The 22,970-nt window shown below is 49.0% G+C and overlaps 1 protein-coding gene and 1 long non-coding RNA gene across 6 annotated transcripts in view; one reads left to right on the top strand and one right to left on the bottom strand.

The window, feature by feature from the left end:
• LOC138491780 (uncharacterized) overlaps nucleotides 1-14,093 on the bottom strand; it is a 184,646-nt gene extending 170,553 nt beyond the window's left edge. For both annotated transcript variants that reach the window (XR_011276084.1, XR_011276083.1), the window contains exon 1: nucleotides 14,005-14,093. This is a non-coding gene — a long non-coding RNA (uncharacterized lncRNA). The remainder of the gene's footprint in view (nucleotides 1-14,004) is intronic.
• A 77-nt stretch (nucleotides 14,094-14,170) lies between these two features.
• On the top strand, nucleotides 14,171-22,119 carry SLITRK3 (SLIT and NTRK like family member 3). Of its 4 annotated transcripts, none has more exons than XM_069618483.1 (2): nucleotides 14,171-14,307; nucleotides 16,772-22,119. In XM_069618483.1, exons 1-2 carry the CDS (start codon nucleotides 14,196-14,198, stop codon nucleotides 19,444-19,446), a joined length of 2,787 nt encoding a protein of 928 aa, XP_069474584.1. In that variant the 5' UTR covers nucleotides 14,171-14,195; the 3' UTR covers nucleotides 19,447-22,119. The 4 variants fall into 4 exon arrangements, with proteins under 4 accessions (XP_069474584.1, XP_069474585.1, XP_069474587.1 ...); XM_069618484.1 differs by lacking the exon at nucleotides 14,171-14,307 and adding an exon at nucleotides 14,837-15,397; XM_069618486.1 differs by lacking the exon at nucleotides 14,171-14,307 and adding an exon at nucleotides 15,892-16,251.
• Nucleotides 22,120-22,970: the final 851 nt, after the last annotated feature.

Here is a 22,970-nt window from a genome sequence, read left to right as displayed (position 1 = left end):
GCACAGCCCAGGAGTCCAGGAGCCTGGGGCTGCACAGGGGATCTGCACTTGTACTGCGGATACAGCTCACAGGGTAAGGCTGCCCCCCCTTTTGCTGTTTTTGCGCTGTTTCCTTATGCTGCCTGAGTGTGCCTGAGTATGCACCCTGTTACACACTCTGTCACACAAGTCACATAAGTCACATAAGCTGAGCTGAGCACTATAGTTACGTCTGTGCTCAGCAATACGGTGGTACGGGGTACGGTATCACAACACAAGAGTCAATTCAAAGCAATTTCAAGCTGAACCAGGCGTACTCCTTACGCAGCGGTTAGACATCCCTTTCTGTTGTTAATATAGCAGATATTGGACTAGGAGAAGTTCTGCTTGTATACCTTTATTGAAGTTATGTTCTTGCCAGCAATGTGGTCGGTTAAACCTATTAAACCTGTGCCCTTAGATCGGGGGACTGTTGGCTATTTGTCTTTGACCCGTGATCTCTGCTCTTATCATATAAGCGTGTCTACGTTACGATTCTTTTTACACGCATTAATCTCTCCCCAACAGAACATCAACTTTGGGGACTGTGGGCCATTTGGCCTTTGACCCAAGTGCGGGGGTGAGTTTCTATGTTAGTTCTAAAAAATGTACAATCTTCGAAGCACCTCTCAAGGAGTGGAAAGTAGCTGCAACATCCAGAATAATGCCAATGAGGGTGGCAGGAAGAACCAGAGCTCAGGTATGGGTGGAACAAGTGTCTTTAAGAGCTATAAGTCTGGGGGGAGTGTATTTCTCCCGCCACCTAGCGTTTTCCCCCTCAGACAACCTGTCTCCAACAGGCTCAGGGATTTTGAAAACACCTGCGGTGGCTAGCCAGGAAATGAGTGAGCCAACGATGGACTGTACTATAGATGACCCACCCATTCAGGGGGTGGTATCCTCACAGTATGAGGGCCCCTAAGTGCAATCTATTCTAAATATCACTGAACCAAGAGATGAAGATCTGCTTGAGATTGAAATAGCTGTTCTGGGAAATGTATCACATGAATCAGACGTGGCATCAGGAGAAAGGGACTTCGAACTGAAGAGGGCTTGCCTCCCGGAAGTCCACAAAGTAGACATCAACCGGTGAATTTATCTCAGGAACTCGTGCCACCTACAATAACGGCATTGAATTTTGTCCTAAACTCATTGGTCGAAGTGTTTGAAAACTTCAAAACAGAGGTTCAACAGCATACGGGCATATTATTAGAGATCACAAAGGATTTGGAGATAAATGAAATAACTATGGTGGCCTTAAAATCTGCGATTAATGAAGTGATGGGTGAATCCCTGAGTGAATTCCGCAAAGTAACGAAAGAGCAATCAGTGAAAATTGATCATTTGGCAGAATTATATGGGGAGTGAAAAGTGGAACTCAGAATTCTATGAGAGAAACCGGATCATCCTGCTCAATCTACAGTGGGAAGTAGTAAAGTAGGCTCCTCCAATACGTTCATGGATACAACTTTAAATGATACTCCTCTCTCAGCCTCTGTGATGGAGGAGTACGTACAGTTGGCGCTTGTGGTAGAGTCTGAGCTCCCTGAGAAGAAATCAGAGCAGGGGTTGATATAAATGTCTCAGCTTCAAGTATGGACTTGAAGTACAGACTGTGATAGCTTATTGACAACGCAAACATGTAGTTGGGGATTCAACCCTGGTATGCGGAACCTTATCGGATTGTATACTCCTATTGAACGGGGAGGAAAGAATTACGGCGGTTTATGAAATGCAATTTCCAGAGCTATCACAGTCTGTACTTTTTTTGTGATGACGGCATCAGGAGATTCTACCCAATACATGACATGAAAATTAACACAACAGGCTTTTCGCCAGTTAAAACACAGTGCCAAGAATAACATATTTGAAAATCATAAGAAGAAGGCCTTGAGAACGACTCCAATGTTGAAACACGTGTCGGCTGACAGAATTTTTCAATAAACACTGCATAATGTTTATTTGTTGAACTCTTGTGAATATAAATATAATGTGATAACGAGTCCTAGCATAATTCAACACTCTTAAGAGTCGCGCGAAGTGCGGGTCATCACCCATAATCAATAATCAAGGCAAACGAAAGAGGAAACATCAGACAACAGACTCTAACCGTTTTCTGCGAGAGCTAAAGGGAGGTCCAAGTTTGGAAGACAAAATGCCTGAAGACAAGGCATTTACAACTGGTAAAGGAAAAAAGGGGAAGAAGATCGCCAAAACCAATGGACTAAAAGATCATAATCCGACTGGAAATGATGAAATAGTGAAATCTACAGTAGGAAGCGAAACAGACTCAGTAGAACCACCAAATAAAATTGCTCCAATCTTCTTATTAGCCAAACGGAAAGGCAAACCTTTGAATCCTATGGTTAAAATTGCCCCACTTTTTCTGAAACAGACCAAACAAATAGATTCCGAAAATTTGGGGAAAGCGCCCACAGTGACTAATGAAACGGATCAATGTAGTATAGGGGCACTGAATAACATCTGGGGTTAGGGTCTCCCCCAGTCATAGATTGAAAGTAATCCAATACCACAACAGACATTACCAAGAGTAGTGAATGGGACCAGCGCAAATATTCAAACAAGAGCTCTTCCACTGACCAGGAAGCCACTGCAGGAGCTGCATAAAAAATCTATCTCATCTAAACAAGCATCAGAGCTAAAGGTTTTCCTCGCAAGAAAATTGCTGGATGTGCAAAATGGGTTACCATTAAATCGATCAACGATTCTATCAGAAATGAAGTCAATTCCGGCCCTGAAATATTTTTCAACCACTGATATCAAGGTTGTATGTTTTCCTTTTGGTTCTGATACTAATATTGCCAAAGTAATCTTAAAATCAAGATTGGGTCTGGACCTAATCCAGGGAGAGGCAGAGGCATGGAACCAAAGGGGACTGAGGATTTCACAGGCTTGCCTTGCTTCGACAACTGCACAATCAACTAATCTGAGCCAGGACCAATTTCCAGCTACACAAAGTGTGAGCAGCAATGTACCAGTCCCAATGAACATGTGGGAAATGGTGCCCGAGATAATTTCGCAAGTCTTTCTGAAAATGGGTATGAGTCAGCAGAAGCTCTAGTGAAGAGCCAGATTAATGTTCTCTCATGGAATACTAGAGGATATGCCTCTTGCACTGAAGAGCCTAGAAAATCCCATATATTTAAGAATTATGAGTTGATCTTGTTTCAAGAGTCATGGATAACCTGTGTGGTGGGGGTTTGATGGGTTTTCTATGTTTCAACAAATGGCACAGTGTTCGGGAGGGGGTAGACCAATGGGGGGTCTCCTCACTTGCTTGTAACAACGATGCCTTTAATGCTTCAAGTATACTATCCAATGAAATCAGGGCATCTTAATAGTAAGAGTAACGAAAAGAGGTACTAAATTTGGTTCAAGCTGGATTGTAAATCTGTACTGGAACCCTCCTGTACACCCCTTAAATGAGTTCCTGCAATCTCTCTCAGACTGTTTAGTTGAATGCTCGTCCCAATAACCAGCAGATGAAATAATTGTTGCTGGATATTTGAACTCACAATGTATCTGTACAAAAGATCCAAATACAGGAAGTATTCGATCAAATAGTAGTGATGGCACTATGTGGGTAAACTTTATGAGGGACTGGGATCTGTATCTGTTCAATGGTAACATTCAGGGGGACATTCCGACCGTTCCGACTTGGCACAGGGGAACATCTTTCTCAACAATCGATTATTTCTTTGTTTCTAGGAAAGTCTTTGAGAGTTGCCAAAGATTAAGAATAGGAGATGGAAATATCGATGGTCATGTAATGCTAGAGCAGACCCTGTGCTTTGAGTGTGATGCAGTCGTCTCCTTCTATGACCATAAGTTGTTGTCTAATCTGGCAGGGAACCGCATCAGGAAATTTTATACAGGGGGGAAAGTACTCAATAACAAAATGACTGATATGGTTGACCGACTCTCTGATCAACAATAGTCGGGATATTGTGATCCGGAGGGCTTCCTTTCCTTCCTCTTAAATTTGTCTCCATCCGATGCCCAGCTTCAGAAACCACATATGGTGCATAAACACACCTTTAATGCTCACATCTTGGAAAAGAAGAAAAGCGTGAGGCAACAAAGCACGGTGCTTAAAAAAACATACTGTGATGTAGAGACCTACAGAAAAGGTGTTCATATTCTGAATAACAAATATAGAAACTGGATGCGATCGTACAGGCATCTTGTATTTCAACAAGATGGAGAAAGAATGCTACGTTCACTATGCCTGAGGAACTCCAGAAATTTCTGGACAATGGTTGGATCCAATTATGACTTTTCTGGTCAGAGACAGGACTCTATTATACAAGAACATGTCTGGTTGATCCCTTCTCGGAGGTCTATGGATCTACGGATACATCAACCACTGAGATAAAAAGTATATCTAAGTGGTTGCTCGCTTTTAACAGTACAGACCTTGAAATGTTAATTAGGAAATATTCCTCTTCCAAAAGCGGCAGGGCCTAATGGCCTTAGAAATTCGATCTTAAAAATGAATCCTCCCACCTGGGTGCGGGTCTTACAACACCTATTTAACAACATCATTATGTTGAAGAAGTTGCCAGAAACTTGGAAACAGTCCATTGTGATACCCATTTATAAGAAGGGGGACCGATTATTAGCCTCAAATTATCGTCCCATCTCCCTCCTAGACGCCAACAGTAAGATCTTTGTCGGCCTAATATTGGGGGAGCTAGCGACCTGGGCTAAATCCAAGGGAATAATACCTAGACAGCAAACAGGGTTCAGGAAGGGAATGTCAATGTCATTTAATGGCCTAGTTCTGAGCTGCTCAAGTGTGAATTCTCTTTAAAAGGGTCCCCCCCATCTTTTCGGGGCATGGGTCGATCTCTCCCAGGCATTCGCACAATAAATGGGAATCTCCTGTGAAAGAAATTGGACGCTGGGGGCTTCCTCCAAATTTACTATCAATTTTGAGAGAGTTACATCTGGATACAACTATGCGTGTGAGATTATCCAGATCCGGACTATTGTCAAGCCCTATGAATATTGAGAGAGTTGGGCATCAGGGATGCCTGATAGCTCCCCTTTTTTTCATTCTTTTTATGGCCGACCTATCCAAATGGATGCATGAGATAGGGCTAATAGCACCAGGTATTGGAAATACAAAAATTAACTTGCAGGCCTATGCGGATGACGTCGTAATTTTGGATCATTCTCAGGTTCGGTTTCAACGTCTTCTGTCCGCATTGGAGATCTATGCTCATAACAATAACCTAATTATTAATCCCACAAAGTCTAGGGCACTAATATTTAAACATCAGGAAAAGGTAGTGAAGCGCTACACCTGGAATTTGGACCACCTACCCATAGAAATTGTATCTGAATTGATCTATTTGGGAGCCACAATTCAATCCTTTCCAGCTAAAAGTCATCTTCTCCTATCTATCGACTTAAAAGTCATGAAGTTGGGAGCCCAAATGAAAAGAAATAAATCTAAATTTTTAAAATGTCCCCTACTGATTCTAGTAAGGTTCTCTATAAAAAGGTGGTTCCCATAATATTGTTTGGTTTGGATTTCAATCCAGTTTCCATGGATGTAGCTTGGGATGTAATAGAGGCTAAATTGTGGAATCAAAGTTTAAACCTTCTGAATTGTGTCCCAGTAGTATGCCTTAGATATGAATTAGGTTTGTTATCTCTCAGACCATGGATGGAGTGGAAGTGGATTTCCCTGTATAGGCTGATTTTAGATCCCCTAAAGAGTTCTCTTTATGAGGACGTGGCTCTCACAATGCAGCATGCGAACAATGGGTTTTTGGTCAAATTTAAGAAAAAATGCTGTGAGATACTGGGCCTCATTACACGTTGTGCGGTAAAAATCGGAATTTTACGGCATGGCGCTATTAGCGTGTCCGCCCTCGCAAAAGACTGCTAATAGCGTCCCATTACGAGTTCGCGGACACGAGCATATCGCCATGCCGTAAATGACTTTACCGCCATGCCGCAAAAGTCAACAAAATGCCCATTACCGGCCTCGACCAAAGTGCTGATAGCACCTCCTCCCTCATGCAACATGCAAATAGCGGTCACCGCTATTAGCGGACACCATTAAAAAGCGGAACCGGAAATAGCGTCATCGCACAGGAACGGGAAAGAGAATGGCGGCCATCTTTAAAAACACAATCCATTGCCATCCTCTGCATCCAGGACCTCTTTCCGGAGAACTCTGACAAGAAACCATCCAGGACTGCCCGAAGATGTCAAAGGCCCTAAAAAAACCCTCAGATCGTCAGCGGAAAGAGAAATTTACACCTGAGGAGCTCATAATGCTGACTAGCACACTTGCAGCCAATGCCGAAGTCGTCTTTGCTAATGATATGCGCCGGGAGGCTATTATCAAGAAAAAGGCCATCTGGGACGAAGTTGCCCGCAAAGTTAGTGCGGAGGGCACTACCACCCACAGTGTGAAGGACTGCCGCAAGAGGTGGGACGACCTCCGGCTCCGTGTGTGGAATATCCTATCTGTCAACCGCAACCTTGCAATAGCCACAGTAGGTGGCGCAGAATCACCTCTGAAGATGAAGGAGTGGGAGGAGATATGTGCCTCCACAATAGGAGTCGAAGCCATAGAGGGGGTCGGAGATATGGAGCATGGTGTGGCCATCTCATCTGATGGAGGTGAGTGTATACGTCAAACAATGCACAGTGAAGGGTGAGGGGGTACCCCAAACATGTGTCGATGACACGGCCATTGATCCAGCCACACACATACATGCATGCATCACCATATACACGTGCAATACAGACCCATCAATGCATGACCAACCCGACATCCCCATTACAAGAATCACTGATAAATAGGCCCCAATGCATAGAGCAGCATGATGCGAACATTCTGCATGAGGCACCTAGACCCATTAACGATGATGTACCCTATTTATGTCCTCCACAGGTTCACCGACAGACACTGGAGACACAAGCACTGCAGCACGTACTCCCCCAGCAGCCAAAAAAGCCAGGATGCATGAGAAAGGTGACACCGCCACCACCTCCAGGGAAACTAGGAGGACAGTCCATCTGCAGAGGGCCAAGGGCGGCAGGAGCACCATTTCATCACAGCCTGAGGGCACGGCTCCTGTTGTAGCTGAACCCACGCCAGTGTGCCCCATCATTGCTGAGATGAGCACGGAGGGCACGCACTAGCTGCCACCAGCTCAACTGGGGAGGCAGCAGCCACCGCACCGCCCACTGACGAGGAGGACACAATCGACGTCCTACAACTAATCCATACCCCCAGCCCAACATGGTCCATTGAGGGGAGTCCAAGGGCAACGTCCAGATCTGCTAGCCAGGGAGCACATGACACCCACACTGTAGAAGGTGCATGGAGCCCTCAGGTGTCCTCACCGGATACCGGAAGCACGGACCAGGGTTCACCGTCCAGCCCAGCAGCACCTACCAGCCTGCCTGAACTTGCAACCATCACCCGGAGGCAGGAAGACATTACTGCGCTGGTCGCCCAGCATGTGGCCGAGACAGGCCGTCTAAGGGATGACCTCAACAAATATGCAGGGCAAACAAAGGAGGCCATTGAGGCCTGCACTGACAGGATATGCCAAGAAATGGGCCAACTCCGCCAGGCCATTTTACGTATTGGGGACATCATGGAGCAGCATCACCAACCCCCAACACAGGATCGACGGGAACCTCCTCCTCAGCGAGTTCCCTGCGCCGCTCTCTGCGCAACCTGAGGCGCCCCACATCACACCAACCCAATGTTGGTGGAGGCCCTGAGGCTTAGGTCCACCAAGGACCAGGTGGCACATGTGGGGCAGGAAACGTAGACACCATAAGACTCACCTGGGTGTTTTGGGGGGAGGGGGGTAAGGGTGAATTTGGGTGTTTTGGGGGCGAGGGGGGTAAGGGTGCATTTGGGTGTTTTGGGGGGCAGGGGGGTAAGGGTGCATTTGGGTGTGTTGGGGTGTTGCACTTCTTATCACATTCTGTTCAATATACACTGTTCTGAAGTTGAAACCCAAGCGTGGTCTCCATCATTGCGTATGTGTCATTTATTTTGGACAGGGTCCTTTGTGGGACTCAAAACATGCACCAGGGCAACAATATCCGTCTCCGTCCATGCTATTTCACCTTTGTGCCTGATGGGATATCAGAATCAGATGCTGACGCACATCGTGTGCCTCCTTGGCATTGCCTCTTGCATGTCCTGCCGGGGCATTCCACCCGTACTCATCCCCATCCACATCATGCTCTTCTGGTGGTTGCATGTCAATTTCAGGTGGCATTGGCACATTCCATCATATGCACATTTTTTGATGCTCTACACATGCCATGGTTATCTTTGCCACTTTGACACGGCTGTACAGGAGTGCCTCACCCAGGCTGCTTAGGCAGCGGAGCACTGTCATTGGAAGGCTGACTGCCAGCTCTATCACGACGCAGGTACGGGGATGTGCAATATTGTTGTCCTCTTCCTGCTGGTTCTGTGCATTCTGTACAGGGGTTAGGAGCCACCTCCTCAGTGGATAGCTGGCATCGCCTGTATGGTGTGAGGAATGGGTACCTGTTACGGGTCACCTCTGATGTGGGCTGTTGTTGTTGGTGCTGCACTGCTATCATGTAGTCAAGCCCGTCATGTCATGCTGCTGCTATTGGGACCATCTTGGTGTGGGAAGGGGTGTGGGTAGGGGTGTGGTGTGCTCTCTTGTGCTGCCTGTCTCCATTGCATGCACCTGTGCTGATTGTGTCCACCTGTGGTAGATGGGTACACTGCTCAGGTCTCTTAACGGGTGCTTTTCGATGCCGTTATTAGCGCCATGCCGGTAAGGGGTTTTTGGGTGTTTTCCATGCCGCTAATGCCATGTCCGCATGGCTTGTGATGGCCTGGTATTAGCGCCATGCCGCTAATTCCGGCCTGGGGGTCGCGTGCCCGCTGCCTTGCCGCTATTAGTGGCACCGTAATTAACGGGTGCGCTGATAGCGGTGGGTCTGGGTCGTGATTGGCTTAGGAAATTACCGGTACTTGTAATTCCTTACCTGTACCGGTATTCCCTTACCGCACAATGTGTAATGAGGCCCACTGACTAGATCCGATTGTTCCGTTGATCTCTTCGTCCAAAATCCGTCTAAAGTCAAGGAACAGTTGAAACGGCAAGATTGTATAGATACAATAGACAGCATGAAGAAGGCTAAGGTATCAGCCTCTTTTTTCAGTTTTGGGCAAACGATTGTCGGTTTTGACTGGCTATTTAAACACATCACCTGACCCACGTATGAGATCATCCTTTCTTAGATTTTGGTTGAACTTAATGCTAGCTCTCAAGATACTATCCATTAGAGACAAAGAAGGGGTTACAAGTGGCATTTGTGATAAGTGTGACAATGAAGAATGTCAGTCAATTAAGCTCCTGTTATCTAATTGTCCGGGTACCTGGGATCTGAGAGTCGAAAGACTCTCTAGGTTTGTTCATGATGCATACTGGTTAAATACGGATGAATTTTGGGACAGATTATCATCAGGCCATGAAAGTTTTCTGACTGCCGAGGTGGTGAGAATCCTGAAGAAACTTAACTTGGTGGTGAATTGAGAAATGTGTAGAGAAGAAACATTATGACACTTTGTGAGGCCTGTTATCTTATACTATGTAATGTATTCTTATTTCTTTTTTCTCTGTTCTTTTTAACTATTCTTTTCTTTTAAATTTGAGTGTTTTGATTGATCAATTTTAACTGTGATTCGAATATGCATATTTTCTTTTTATATGTTTGTGTAGTATTTGCTAAAATTAAAAAAAACGTGCCTATTGCACGATAAATATTTTTTTTCAAACAAGTATTGGGGAAACAATTAATTTGGAATGTTTTTACCTTAACATTGTCAATTGTTAAAGTGTGTTATTAGTAGTAATATTTCCACTTTTAAAACTTGTTTCACTGTATCACTGTTTTTATGTGACTGTGTGTGTGTGTGTGTCTGTGTCTGTGTGTGAGAGAGAGAGCGAGAGAGACATTGCCCATCTACCTATCTCTGTCTATTTTTCTGTCTACATACCTATCTTTCGATCTATCTTGATCTCTCCAATCTATCCTCCAAAGTATCTCTCCATTCATCTGTGTGTCTGTCCGGCTACCTATCTGACTGTCTTCATGCATATCCACCTATTGATCCTGCAGAGTGGTATTAAGTGCAAGAGGGATATATGAAAGTTGCATATATTGCATATTACTATGACCATCAAATAAGATCAAGACATCTAGAAACTTAGGTAGGGGGATTATGGAACCCTCATAGAGATGCGACCCAATATATATATATATATATATATATATATATATATATATATATATATATATATATTTACTGTAGTCTTGATTTCCTGTTCCTCCATCTACATAGTTCATGACAATCGCATGGATTTCAGAGATAATTCATGGGTCTGATGACATGTTTCAATGACATGGATTTTTAAATCACTGAATTGTGTGGCCTGGCAATGTTATGTGAAGAACATGTATTGAATAGTCGTTCACCCGAGGATCTCTCAGCGATATGGTCGAGGAAATGATGCCTAGCTGTGTGCACACGATCAGATATACACATATATCATTAACTGGCAACCTCCTGTTATTAAATTATTTAAATGTTATATTATACTTTACATATGTATACAAACAACAGGGATCTATAACTTCCTTTAGACAAGCATGCTTGTCTTTATTACATAGGTGCATGTTTACATATCTATACATGTATCTAGCTATCTGTCTATATGGCTATGCATCTCTCAATGCACATGTTTTTCTCTAGGACGGTCTTAGTGGCTGGCTGGTTGATTGTATCTTTCTTACTATAGGCCTCACTCTTTCTTTCTCTCTCTCTCTCACTCGTCAAATGGTATATGCCTGTTTATCCAAATGGCTGTAGATCAAACTTCAAAGGCCTAGCTAGGATTCGATTAAACCTCAAGCCATTCACCCATCCGCTCGTCTGTCCGCCCAACTATCCATCCATGTAATGTTGTTCGCTCTTTCTTTCTTTCTTTCTTTCTTTCTTTCTTTCTTTCTTTCTTTCTTTCTTTCTTTCTTTCTTTTTCCTTCCTTTCTCTTTCTTTCTTTCTCACTGTATGTATTAATGCGCCAATTTGTGACTGAATCACTCAATAAATAAATAATACACACACACACACACACACACACACACGTTAACTCTTCCTATACATGTGGCTACCTGTCGTGCTCTTTAGCCACCCATCGCTGTGCTCATCTGTAATTGTATTTTTTCTAAAACCTGCAAAACTACCCAGATATCCAAATATCGGTCTAGAAAGACCTATTGGAATTGTGGCCTGCCTGCCGTTGCTCAGGATAAAGCACCGTCCTAGTCGTCGGGTGTGCACGCAGCCTTGCAGCGGGCACTGCGGGGCGTTGCTGCGCCGTGGCATGGATGCATCTCTCGCGGTCCCGTCCACGCGTCTTTGCAACGGGAAGTGCGCGGATCTACTCCTGCGCCGAAAGAAGCTGATCCGCCAGTCCTTGAACGTGCGCAATTCTTGAGGGACTGGCAATTTGTAGAGACAGGGTTATTTTGACAAAGACAGAGTGAGGTGTATAAATATAGACACGCATTTCTGTGCATACGTGGGAAATAATGACAGCGAGAGAGAAGGAAAAAGGGTGGGGAGCGGGAAAAGACATAACCGAGAAACAGAGAGGGGGTGAGTGATGGGGGGCTACAGATGGGGGAGAGACCGAGGCAAAGAGATGTGAGACAAACTGAGGTAGCAACGGAGAGAGGTAGAGCGTGAAAGAGGCGATGGGGGGTGCAGATTGAGAGACTAGCTGAGAAACGGAGTGAGCCAGGATAAAACAAGGAGACAGAGTGTGAGCGGTCAGGGGAGGTCAAACCGAACGGGAACACATGAAAGCTGGGGTTACTCATGAATACAGAGAGTTTTTAAGAGAGCGAGAGGAGATGGCGAGTAAAGAGAGCCGGGAGAGACAGGGAGAATGTGAGGATCGGCAGAGATGGCGAAAGCAGCACACAGGAAAAGAGAGACGCGGACAGAGGGACAGGAAGAGAGAAGATACACGAAGAGAGGCTGAGTGTGAAGGAGAGTGAGGGTTGCGGGTGGAGAAACTGACTGAGAACTGAGTGTGCAAGGTCTTAAGACAGTGGGATAGATGGTGTGGGGGTCAACCGAGAGTTAGGCATAGAAAAAGGGAAGAGCGAGTGAGACAGACGAGAGATGTTTAGAGAGGGTGATAGAGAGAGCGAAAGAGAAACCGATAGAAGGGGAGACACCGGGAGAAGGGCCGAGTAGCCTGAGATGGAGAGATTTAAGCAAACAGAAAACTGGAGGCAGTGGCGTGGGGAGAGAGGGAGAGAGGGAGAGGGGGAGACAGAGAGACAGAGAGAGAGGGGGCTGGAGAGAGAGAGACTATGGTAACGTCAGCAGTAAGGGGCACTGTACATTCAATGTACTCAACTGTCCTAACTGCTCATTCCTTGACTTCTCGGACTGAAAGAATGTGGCCCCTGCGGGGAGTGTTGCAGTGGGGGGAGGGGGGGTGTAAGGGTCTGGCACTTATTCGCAGGAGTGGACTGAGAACCAAAAGAGGCCGTGAAAATAATGTTCAAAGAGGCCCCATCATTTCAGCAAGCCCAGCCCTTTTCCCATGAGAACATTGGAAATCAAATAGGTTACTACACAAAAGAGGGCCAGGGGCCGAGGCCCCCAGGGGAACTCTGCAGAGTTTCCTATAACCAAGTCCAGCCCTGTCCGTATGGAGTCTCCTTGAGGAGTTCCATGTAGACATCTCCTCAGGAAAGCTTGAAGTAAATTAATGGCATCGCGCACACAGTCCCCAGTCGCTTGTTATTTGCAGTGCGGCTGTGGTTCGAAGGACAGCGGTGAATACCTCCAATTAAAGTTAAAAACAGGAACGAGGGACTCGTCCATGTTCTTTCCGGGGGCCGCAGTTGGCTTTGGTGCGGGGTTTCCGTGAAGGCGTGAAATGGACAGGTCTGTGCCGGGAAGCACGGGGCGTTGCTATGGGGTGGAGGGCAGCTCTCCGCGGTCGGTACATGCACTAAGTGGCGACATTTCACACACACGCAGGGGAGACACACACAAACACACGCGTTTGCGCATGTCTGGGTCTGAATCGATCACCATAAACTCCTTCGGTCCCTCGAGTCACTCCATGAAGGAGGTGATGTGGGGAAGTGATTCGGGGCCTGGGGGCGGGGGGTAGGAGCAGAGACAGCTCGTGTGCACGGATCCGAAAGAGCAAAGCAGCGTCATGTATGGCTCCTGTTTGTGTTCCCACGTGAAGTGGCCTCTGTGATTTCCCAGCCCAAAGCTGCCCTTCTCTCTGCTGCTGCTGCTCTTAATGCAGCACTGACGCAGCTCTTCTAACGCAAGTGCATGTATGGGTTCAAAGGTCCACATATACCTTTCAAAAGTACCATTCAAGGAATGCACCGGCGAGAAGGACGGTCTAAGTCACGAAAACAGCAGGCAGCGACCCGCGGCCTCCGTGAATCTTGCATTCGAGTTTGGGGGTCACACACACACTAAACATGGCAAAAGCACAGGCTGTGAAGCATGTCCCTGGTATGCAACGTGATTCCGCCACATACACATCCTCCCTTAACGCAGCTTGATCGTGTGCAGCCTGGCGCCCCTCCCCGCCAACCCCCCCACCCCCCCCCAATCAGGATTTTCCCGCGGTGAGCACTCCGTGTTGCTATGCAGCATTTTCGGGCAGCGCTATTCTCCACAGTACGAGCACCGGGATGTTGAATCCTGAAAACCGAGCGGGAGCTCGGCTCTGCGTTCCAGGGGGAAACTGCCAAGACTGTGCACCGGGACAACGTGGGGCCGTCCTTCCAATAGGCCCGGGGGCAGTTGACCATCTCATAGCACCCCCAACACCCCCCGCGGAACCAGGCTGGCCCGTGCTGCGCTCTCGCAATGTTACCTCCGTGTCCTCGGTGCTGGGCTGCAGCGTCCGTGCCTCTCTGGGCCCTTCCAGTGGGCGATGTGAGGAAGGAAGCGTGAGAAAGTTCGGCGGGGGCGGCCAGGTCCGGTACGAGCCTCCTGTATAGAGAACGTGCAACTCGCAGCCGGTTGCCCCCTCCCCCCCCCCCCAACCATGACAGATGAACTCGGATGCTCAGTGGGACCCTCTTAGCAGCAAGTGCGGCGGGACACTTTGATGAAGTCGTCCGGTGCTTTGCCCAAACTGAGGGAACAGGGAAACATGGGACACACTGCCTAAAGGGTAAGCTTTGCCATCACAAACCGTGCCCTAAATACCAGGCTCCAAAATACACTCCAAGAAGCATCGCTCCTCTGACTGCAGCCCCCTCTCTGCCTCCCGCCCACCCCCTCCCTCTCGCCTGCTCTGTTTTTCCCTCTCCCCTCTCGGTGTTTCACGCGGGGCTTCCTCGGGAGCATGTGTGATCCCTCGCGGGTGTGTGTGTTTTTACGCAAGGTATCTGCGCAGAATTTGGGCAGGCGCGAGCTGCCAGGGAAGCTCCATTTTGGGATTGCTGAGAGCGGGGGGGATTCTCTCGAAAGATACTTATTCGGAGCAATTAGAGGGCTATCGCGTTGTTTGATATCTCGGTGGAGCCGTGGGCAGGTCTCCTTGCAGCCCCCGTTCAGCTGTGGCCTCGTTTCTGTCGACTCGCGCGCACCCCCCCCCCTCCTGTGCCCCCCTGTGCCTCTGCGTGCGCGCGAGTGAGTGGGTGCATTCCCTCATCCGCCAACCCCCCCCCCCCCCCCTCCCGTTCCCCTCCCACGTAAAACACGAAGCAGCAGAAGCAGGGCGCCCCAGTGCGCGTCCCCGAGCCAGGCGCAGCCCCGAGACTTTCATGTCCCCCGCAAACCCTCCCTCCTCCTTCTCCTAGCACTCTTTTTTTGACGTCGTGAAAAAAAAAGAAGCCAGCTCTGGCGGAGCGAGGAGGGGGCTGGAGCGCCGGAGACCCGGCCAAGCTTCTCGGGCTGAAGGCGGCTCGCAGTGATGCGCCGGCGATGAGCGGGGCAGCGGGGAGCGCGGACTCGGGCGGAGGGCGAGGAGCGGCCGCCGCAGGCAGCAGCTGGCGCGGCCGCCAGCCATGGTGCTGACCGTGGTGCTGACCGTGGTGCGGGCGCCACCGCCGCCGCCGCTGATGCTGCTGCTGCTGCTGCATACTGAAGCAGCAGCCCATTGAATCGGCAGCAGCCGCCGGGCGGGCTGCGCGCCGCCCATTGCATTCCCCGCACGTCCCGGCTCCATCTCCTCTGCCACAGCCTCGGGAGAGGGGACGGAAGGAGCGACCCCCCAACTCCCACCTCCTCTTTTTCCTGGATGTACCGACGGCAAACGGGTAAGTCGCTTCTCGCGCTCCCCAGGGGGGTGCATGTTGCACGTGTGGTTAGAGTTTTACATGTTCATGGGGGGACTGGAAGAAGCCGTTGCTGGAATTGCGTCCTCTTAATTGCAGGCTGTGTATCTCAGCTGCGAACACGGCTCCCCCCTGTCCTGTTTCCCTCCCCGAGACGGATACACAAACTGATCATGTTTATAGTTCATTTTGTGTCCGTTGCCCCATTTTAAGTGGCACGCTCTGCCGTCTAGAAGTCGCCCCGCAGGGATGAGAAAATCTCCCATTCTCAGCCAGCAGCTGTCCCTTTCCTGGCTGCTCCATTTCCACATTATAAATGGCCCTGGATCTGCAGCAGAGCCGTGTCATTAACACGGATTATCTGTGTGCCTCTCATCCCCCCCACCCCACACCCCCTCCCCCCCGAGATAAAAGTCTAAATCGGACACTGTGGGCGCCTGCCGGGGGATTCAGTTTCTCGCATTTGCTGTTTCGGGTGTTTGTGATTTTAGGAGGATGGGGCTGGAAGACCCGCGACGCCCTCCCCCCTCTTCCCTCCTACCCCCGACTTGACTTTGAACCAGATCCGGTGTGTGGGGCTTCCCGTCTCCAAGCCGAGGAGCAAGCGTGTAAATCAGCGGTCCTCCCAGACTCAGCAGCCTCGCGCCCCCGGATCTGCTGACCTCACGGGCATGTGCTGCGCGGAGATTAATCACCGCTAAACGCTTTAATCAGCTAAAGCGCCCGATGTGAAGGTGTGCCGGAATTAAACGGCGCTCGGACCCCGCTGCCAACACCCCCCGGGCGTTCCATTTGAACTGGCTCTCGAAGTGGCGGCCGCGTTCCTATGTTTGCAGGTACCACCCCCCCCCCACACCAAAAAAATTAAAACCAAAAATGAAAAAGCAAATCAGAGCAAAGGACTGAACTTCAAACAGATCAGCCGATGCTGCGGCATTCAGCCGCGCTCGCTCTGATATCGTAACTTTGTGGCGATACCTGCCGCTCTTGGTGTTAAATTCAGGGTTGTGCCGACGCTCCAGGGCACAGGGGCGACGGCGTGTTGACAATCCACGGTGACGGGTTTGACAAGTATGACATAGAGTGTATTTTCTATGTCAATAGACGCCTATTTAATGCAGAAGGCCCCCTTTAGGAGGCAGCCAACGGGCTGGTGCAGAGGAACCAGGGGATGTCTCCGAGTCATTTATGTAAGAGTGTGCTGGGGAGGGTGATAATGCATGATTAAATATCACACACATGATAAGTACAGGCGGTGGACGTCAGTTCCTTCCTATGTGGCCAGGTTAATGCAAGGTTACATGTGTTCACGTGTAAGAGGATTTAACGTGTCTCTCTTTTCTCTTCTCCTTTCAGTGTTTACTCGTCCAAGGATGGACCCTGCCTCCGCAGAAGCTCGCCTCAAAGCAAGTATGCGGTGGGCCATTCTCATAAGCACAATCGCTCTCTGCTGGACGACCCCCATCCCGCTGCTCGAGGACTCGGAGGAGATCGACGAGCCCTGCTTCGATCCCTGCTACTGCGAGGTCAAGGAGAGCCTCTTCCACGTCCACTGCGACAGCCAGGGCTTCACCAACATCAGCCAGATCACAGAGTTCTGGTCGCGGCCCTTCAAGCTCTACCTGCAGCGCAACTCCATGCGCAGGCTCTACGCCAACAGCTTCCTCCACCTGAACAATGCCGTGTCCATTAACCTTGGCAATAACGCCCTGCAGGACATCCAGGCGGGGGCCTTCAACGGCCTCAAAGTTTTGAAGCGGCTCTATCTGCACGAGAACAAGCTGGACGTTTTCAGGAACGACACCTTCATGGGCCTGGAGAGTCTGGAATACTTGCAGGCCGATTACAATGTCATCAAGCGGATTGAGAGTGGGGCGTTCAGAAATCTGAGCAAGCTGAGGGTGCTGATACTCAATGACAATCTGATCCCACTCTTGCCCTTGAACCTCTTCAGATCTGTGTCGTTGACTCACCTGGACCTGCGTGGCAACCGGCTGAAGATCCTGACGTACAGGGGGATGTTGGACCACATTGGGCGCAGTCTCATGGAGATCCAGCTGGAGGAGAACCCATGGAACTGCGCCTGCGAGATAGTGCAGCTGAAGAGCTGGCTCGAGCGCATCCCCTACACTGCCTTGGTGGGGGACATCACCTGCGAGACCCCTTTCCACTTCCATGGAAAAGACCTAAGGGAGATCAAACGCAGCAAGCTCTGCCCTCTGCTGACCGAGAGCGAGGTGGAGGCCAGTTTGGGGATCCCCCAGCTGACATCCAGCAAGGAGAGCGCCTGGCCCACCAGGCCATCTTCCATGCTGTCTTCCTTCCATTTCACTGCTTCTTCTGTAGAGTACAAGACCTCCAACCGTCAGCCGAAACCTACCAAGCAGCCCAGGCTGCCCAAGCCTCCACCGACGTCTCGAGGCCTTTACCCAGGGCCCAACCAGCCCCCAGTCGCAGCCTACCAGACAAGGCCACCCATTCCCATAATATGTCCCACCGGCTGCCTTTGTAACCTGCACATCAACGATCTGGGATTGACCGTCAACTGCAAAGAGAGGGGGTTCCACAATATTTCAGAACTGCTTCCACGGCCGCTCAATGCTAAGAAGCTGTATCTCAGTGGCAATTTGATACAGAAAATTTACAGGTCCGATTTTTGGAATTTTTCCTCATTGGATTTATTGCACCTGGGCAACAACCGAATATCTTACGTACAAGATGGCGCTTTTGTGAACCTTCCAAATTTAAAGACTCTATATTTAAATGGCAATGATATCGAAAAACTGACCCCAGGTATGTTCAGGGGCTTGCAGACCCTGCACTATTTGTACTTTGAATATAATCTAATTCGAGAAATCCAGCCCGCTGCGTTCAGTTTAATGCCAAATTTGAAGCTGCTGTTCCTGAATGATAACCTGCTTCGAACCCTCCCTAACGATGCTTTCGCAGGCACCTCCTTGGCCAGGCTGAACCTGAGAAATAACCACTTCCTCTACCTTCCGGTAGAGGGCGTCCTTGAGCACCTGAATGCCATTGTGCAGATTGACCTGAAGCAGAACCCTTGGGATTGCACCTGTGACATCGTCCCCCTGAAGCAGTGGATTGACACCATTAGTTCGGTGATTATGGTGGGGGATGTGCTGTGCAGGAGCCCGGAGAACCTGACTGACAAGGACCTGAAATCCATCGAAATGGAGGTCCTCTGCCCCGAGCTCTTGCACTCAGCTGCTGCGGCCTCTCCCGCTGTGCCTGGCAACAGCGTCCCCACCAGCTCCTCGGCCTTTGAGTTTGCACCAGCAGGGGGCCCGGTCCCCCTATCTGTGCTTATCCTTAGCCTCCTCATTTTGTTTTTCTCAGCTGTTTTCATTGCCGCGGGCCTCTTTGCCTTCGTGCTGAGGAGGCGCAAGAAACTACCCTTCAAAAAGAGACAGGAGGTAGATCTGACGGGGATCCAGATGCAATGCCGGATCTTCGAGGAGCGGCCTCACAATTCGCCGGAGAAGGCCACAGGTCATGTGTACGACTACATCCCACACCCGGTCACTCAGATGTGTAACAACCCCATCTACAAACCCCGCGAGGAGGAACTAGGGGAGGAGTTTGCAGAAACCAAGGAGAACAACAGCAACTACAGAACTTTAATGGAGAAGGAGAAGGAGTGGACGCTGGCGGTATCCAACTCACAGCTCAACACAATCGTCACTGTTAACCCATCCGGGGAGTTTGGCGGTTTTCATGAGAATGGGGCGCTCTTCGCCGGGGGCGTGGACAGAGACCGGGCGGCACCCACAGTGGGTTTTGTGGACTGCTTGTATGGCACAGTACCCAAATTAAAAGAACTCCACGTCCACCCCCCGGGCATGCAGTACCCGGACCTGCAGCAGGATGCCAGACTCAAAGAGACCCTTCTGTTTGCCACCGCAAAGGGATTCTCTGACCAAACCCAAAGCGAATACCTCGAGTTAAGGGCCAAACTCCAAACCAAGCCGGATTACCTCGAAGTCCTGGAGAAGAGCACCTACCGGTTCTAGCCCCGCGTAACTCAAGAGTGCCCCCAAACGCATGAAACAGATCATATACTATTGCGCTCCCCCAGAGGTGTGGGGGGAAGGGCCATACTCTGACCGTATTCTACAAAGTGCCTTCGCAAGACTGTTGCCAGCAACGTTATCAATCATTATTTTTTTATAGGAGACTAAAATACATGACTGTGCCATGTAAGGTATGGGGGTCTGTGTACTGATCCCGCTAAGTATTTCCACGTGTCTTTTTGGTAGTAACTTACCTTTTCAGGGGGGGGCGGAGGGAAGGGGGACTGGAATTACGGCTTTCTTATACAAAGATTGGCCCATGGCACAAATTCTGTACATTTAATGCAGTTTGCTGCATGCCTGGAAACTGCAAGGGAGGGTAGTGCTCGAATGTTCTCACTCTCAGACATATCCATCCATTCGCACATACTTATTTTGCACACACCTGTCATGGATTTCATGCAAATGTTGTTTATTTTCATAGTTGGCATATTTCCTAATTACAAATTTGCTGTCAGTGTCCAGAACGCAGCCAGGGACCCGCCTCTGTGAATTCATGACCGTAACGGATTAATCGATGCTCTGCACTTCCTTTTAAAAGCTACTAAATATATAAGCGTGTGTGATATGCATATTTATATATTTGAATACTCGCATAAACCTATATGCATCTTTGTGTGCGTGTGTTTGTGTCTATATATATATATATATATATATATATATATATATATGCACACCCATAATGCACACAGAAATCAATATATCACTAACAGCTTTGTAGAAATCACGTTTAACAGTTTTTTACACACGCTTAAAGAGTCAACACATTGTGCATATATTTATTCTGTAATTTCAGTGATCATTAGTTGTACAGGTAATGTTTAATCAATGTACAGTGATTATGCGTATGGTATAGCTTTTCTAATATAAGGATTTTCATGAAAAAGCATTCACACACACACACACATATTAGACATGTTCCAATTTTAAGCATTGACACAAATAATTCCTCCGCGACCCAGTCATGCCCCCGATCCGCCACACAACACCCCAGACTTCCAGTCGGCACACGTATGATTGAATGCACGTTGCGTATTATTTCCTCACAAGGTCACTCGGGCCCACGTCACATTGGCATGCATTGCAGAAGAATCCCACCAGGCTGTGGAAGGGTGCAACACGAGCCATTCCTGCCATGTGCATGGCAAGCAGGCGCGCGCACCCTACCCCTGGACAAGTTCCAAGGACACACACAGGTGCGTCACCTCAAAAAACACCCGTCTTCCACAGGCGCCATTGTCTGCATGTCTCCTCATTTCAATTGAACCACATGTCATATTTTGGGACTAGGACCACTCCTTAAATAAAATAACAGCTATTTTTCGAACAATCACAATCCTTATCCGCCCCTCGCCGCTTTGCCCTCCCTACCCAGCCCCCCCCCCTCACACACAATTAGTCTTCGTACTTAACGATTTCGATTATGCCATGAACGGTTGGCATTACGAAGATTCGTTGTCCACTGGAATCCGAGTGAAGCCGAATACAGTGTATTCCGTGCCCCTCGTTATTATTAATGGGTTGTTGCCATGTTTCGAGAGCCAAGGCAGGCATCCCAGCTTACCGACAGAGGGCGCTCGAGCACCAGAGTTCGGCATGGCCGGGTGCGCCTGATCTGGAGCAGACACCCTTGAACTCCCGCGCCGGCTCTTCCCGAACCTGCCATTAATGGATCCATTACTGTACCCTGAATGTAATCTATCAGATGTCACAGAAGCCTTACACGCCTCGACCGGAGAATGACTGGTGCGCTGCTAGCCGGCCCGTCCGCTTCCGCCATTGCATTTATACTCCAGGCCGAAATGCGCGCCTGCCATTATGGCCCATCACATTTTTATCATCTCTGCTTCCTCGACAGCACCAAAGGCGGGCGCTTTAATATGTCTGTGGGCCGGAGAAGCTGTGGCTTGCAACGATGGCCGATCATCAATCCATCACATACAAAAAACAGCAACACAGACAAAAACATACACAACTATTGCCCCTGCCCACAAACACGCCGCTGGCCCAGTGTATTACCCTCCACGCCTCCCGATGCCAAATGCCCCCCCCCTCTCCCACCCCTCGCCTCCATGAGTCAGCACACCACCGAATCACGCAGTGCACCGCCGGCCATATTCCAAGACGCCCAGGCTGTATTTACTGCTGTCCCCCACCTGGGTTCTACCAGGCCTCTCAGTAACCCTCTCTCGTGCGGCGTTTAAGAACGCATTCAGCACTCATCAGAACGCTGTCCAGAAGCATGCGCCCCCTCGGAACAGCCGCCCCACGCGCAAGGCCAGGGGCTGCCGAGAACGCACCGCCTGCACGCATGCACACCCTAGCATAGGCACTCACCTCCTCTCGTCTAACCAATCAGGTTTCAGTGCAACCCATAGCGTTACTGGTGCTGTGCCCATCCGATACCCCGTGCTCATTTCCACCATAGCTAAATATTAGGGGGTCGTTATAAATAATATTTATATTTTATTGACTGAACGCAAAAACGTCTTCAACAGTACCGTAGAATACATTCTCTCGCCAGGATTTGGCGACGGGCTCTATTCATTTATTGAAATAAATTTATTCTATGAGAATGACATTTTTTTGTATTAAAGGACATACTTTTTGGCATACGTGGAGTTTTTCTTTGCCTGTGCAGTCGAGTCATTCAGGCCACATTGATTTTGCTCTTGCCTTGTGTCAGGATGAAACATGCTTGTGGTTTGCAATATACCAACCATATCGCGACTATGATTTCCCAATGTCCTTGGGGGGAGGGGGGCAGCTCTCTCCTCAGGGCAGGCCTGCCCAATCCCCGAAACGCACCCGTGAAGGAAAACGAACTATCCACATCCAATGGAATTACTTGATATAAAAACGATATGGTATTTTTCTCCCCAGATCCCTCTTTTTATAATGGGGCCTGAAGTCCGTGTTTTGACCAGCCTTCGTTTGTGAGATGTTCAGTGGGCAGATGTGTTAAATAAACGTCTATTTTTAGCTCACATCGGCATGTCTGTTAGCACAGCGTTTATTGCATGTACTGCAGATACAGTGCTGGGATGGGTGTCGAATGGATGGGCTCCTTGGCTACTTCCACTGCAGTCATTTGGGGGTTGTCTGTTTGTAATCCAGGAACTGACTCGCATGCAGGAGGTCATATTTCACGAGGAGGGTCACCACGTTTATTGCAGTACTGCAGATACAGTGCTGGAATTGGTGTCACATGAATGGGCCCCCAGGACTCCTTCAACGGCAGTCATCTGGGTGTTTGCTTGTAATTCAGGGACTGACCCATAAGCAGTAGGTAATATTGCACGAGGAGGGGCACAGCGTTTATTGCATGTACTGCCGATACAGTGCTGGGATTAGTGTCTTCTGAAGGGGATCGTTGGCTCCTTCCCCTGCAGTCATTTGGGGTTGCCTATTTGTAATCCAGGCCCTGGCCCACATGCAGCAGGTCATATTTCACGTGGAGGGGC

Source organism: Ambystoma mexicanum, chromosome 10, assembly GCF_040938575.1.
Source record: "Ambystoma mexicanum isolate Mex_15411 chromosome 10, UKY_AmexF1_1, whole genome shotgun sequence".
Classification (NCBI taxonomy): domain Eukaryota; kingdom Metazoa; phylum Chordata; class Amphibia; order Caudata; family Ambystomatidae; genus Ambystoma; species Ambystoma mexicanum.
This window is presented reverse-complemented; position numbering and strand designations above follow the sequence as displayed.

Bases quoted from the DNA above. Each gene is read 5' to 3' on its own strand.
- SLITRK3 (XM_069618483.1), top strand. From the start codon at position 14,196: ATGCTCAGTGGGACCCTCTTAGCAGCAAGTGCGGCGGGACACTTTGAT. The intron at 14,308-16,771 runs GTAAGCTTTGCC...TTCTCCTTTCAG, and splicing joins TGGGACACACTGCCTAAAGG to TGTTTACTCGTCCAAGGATG.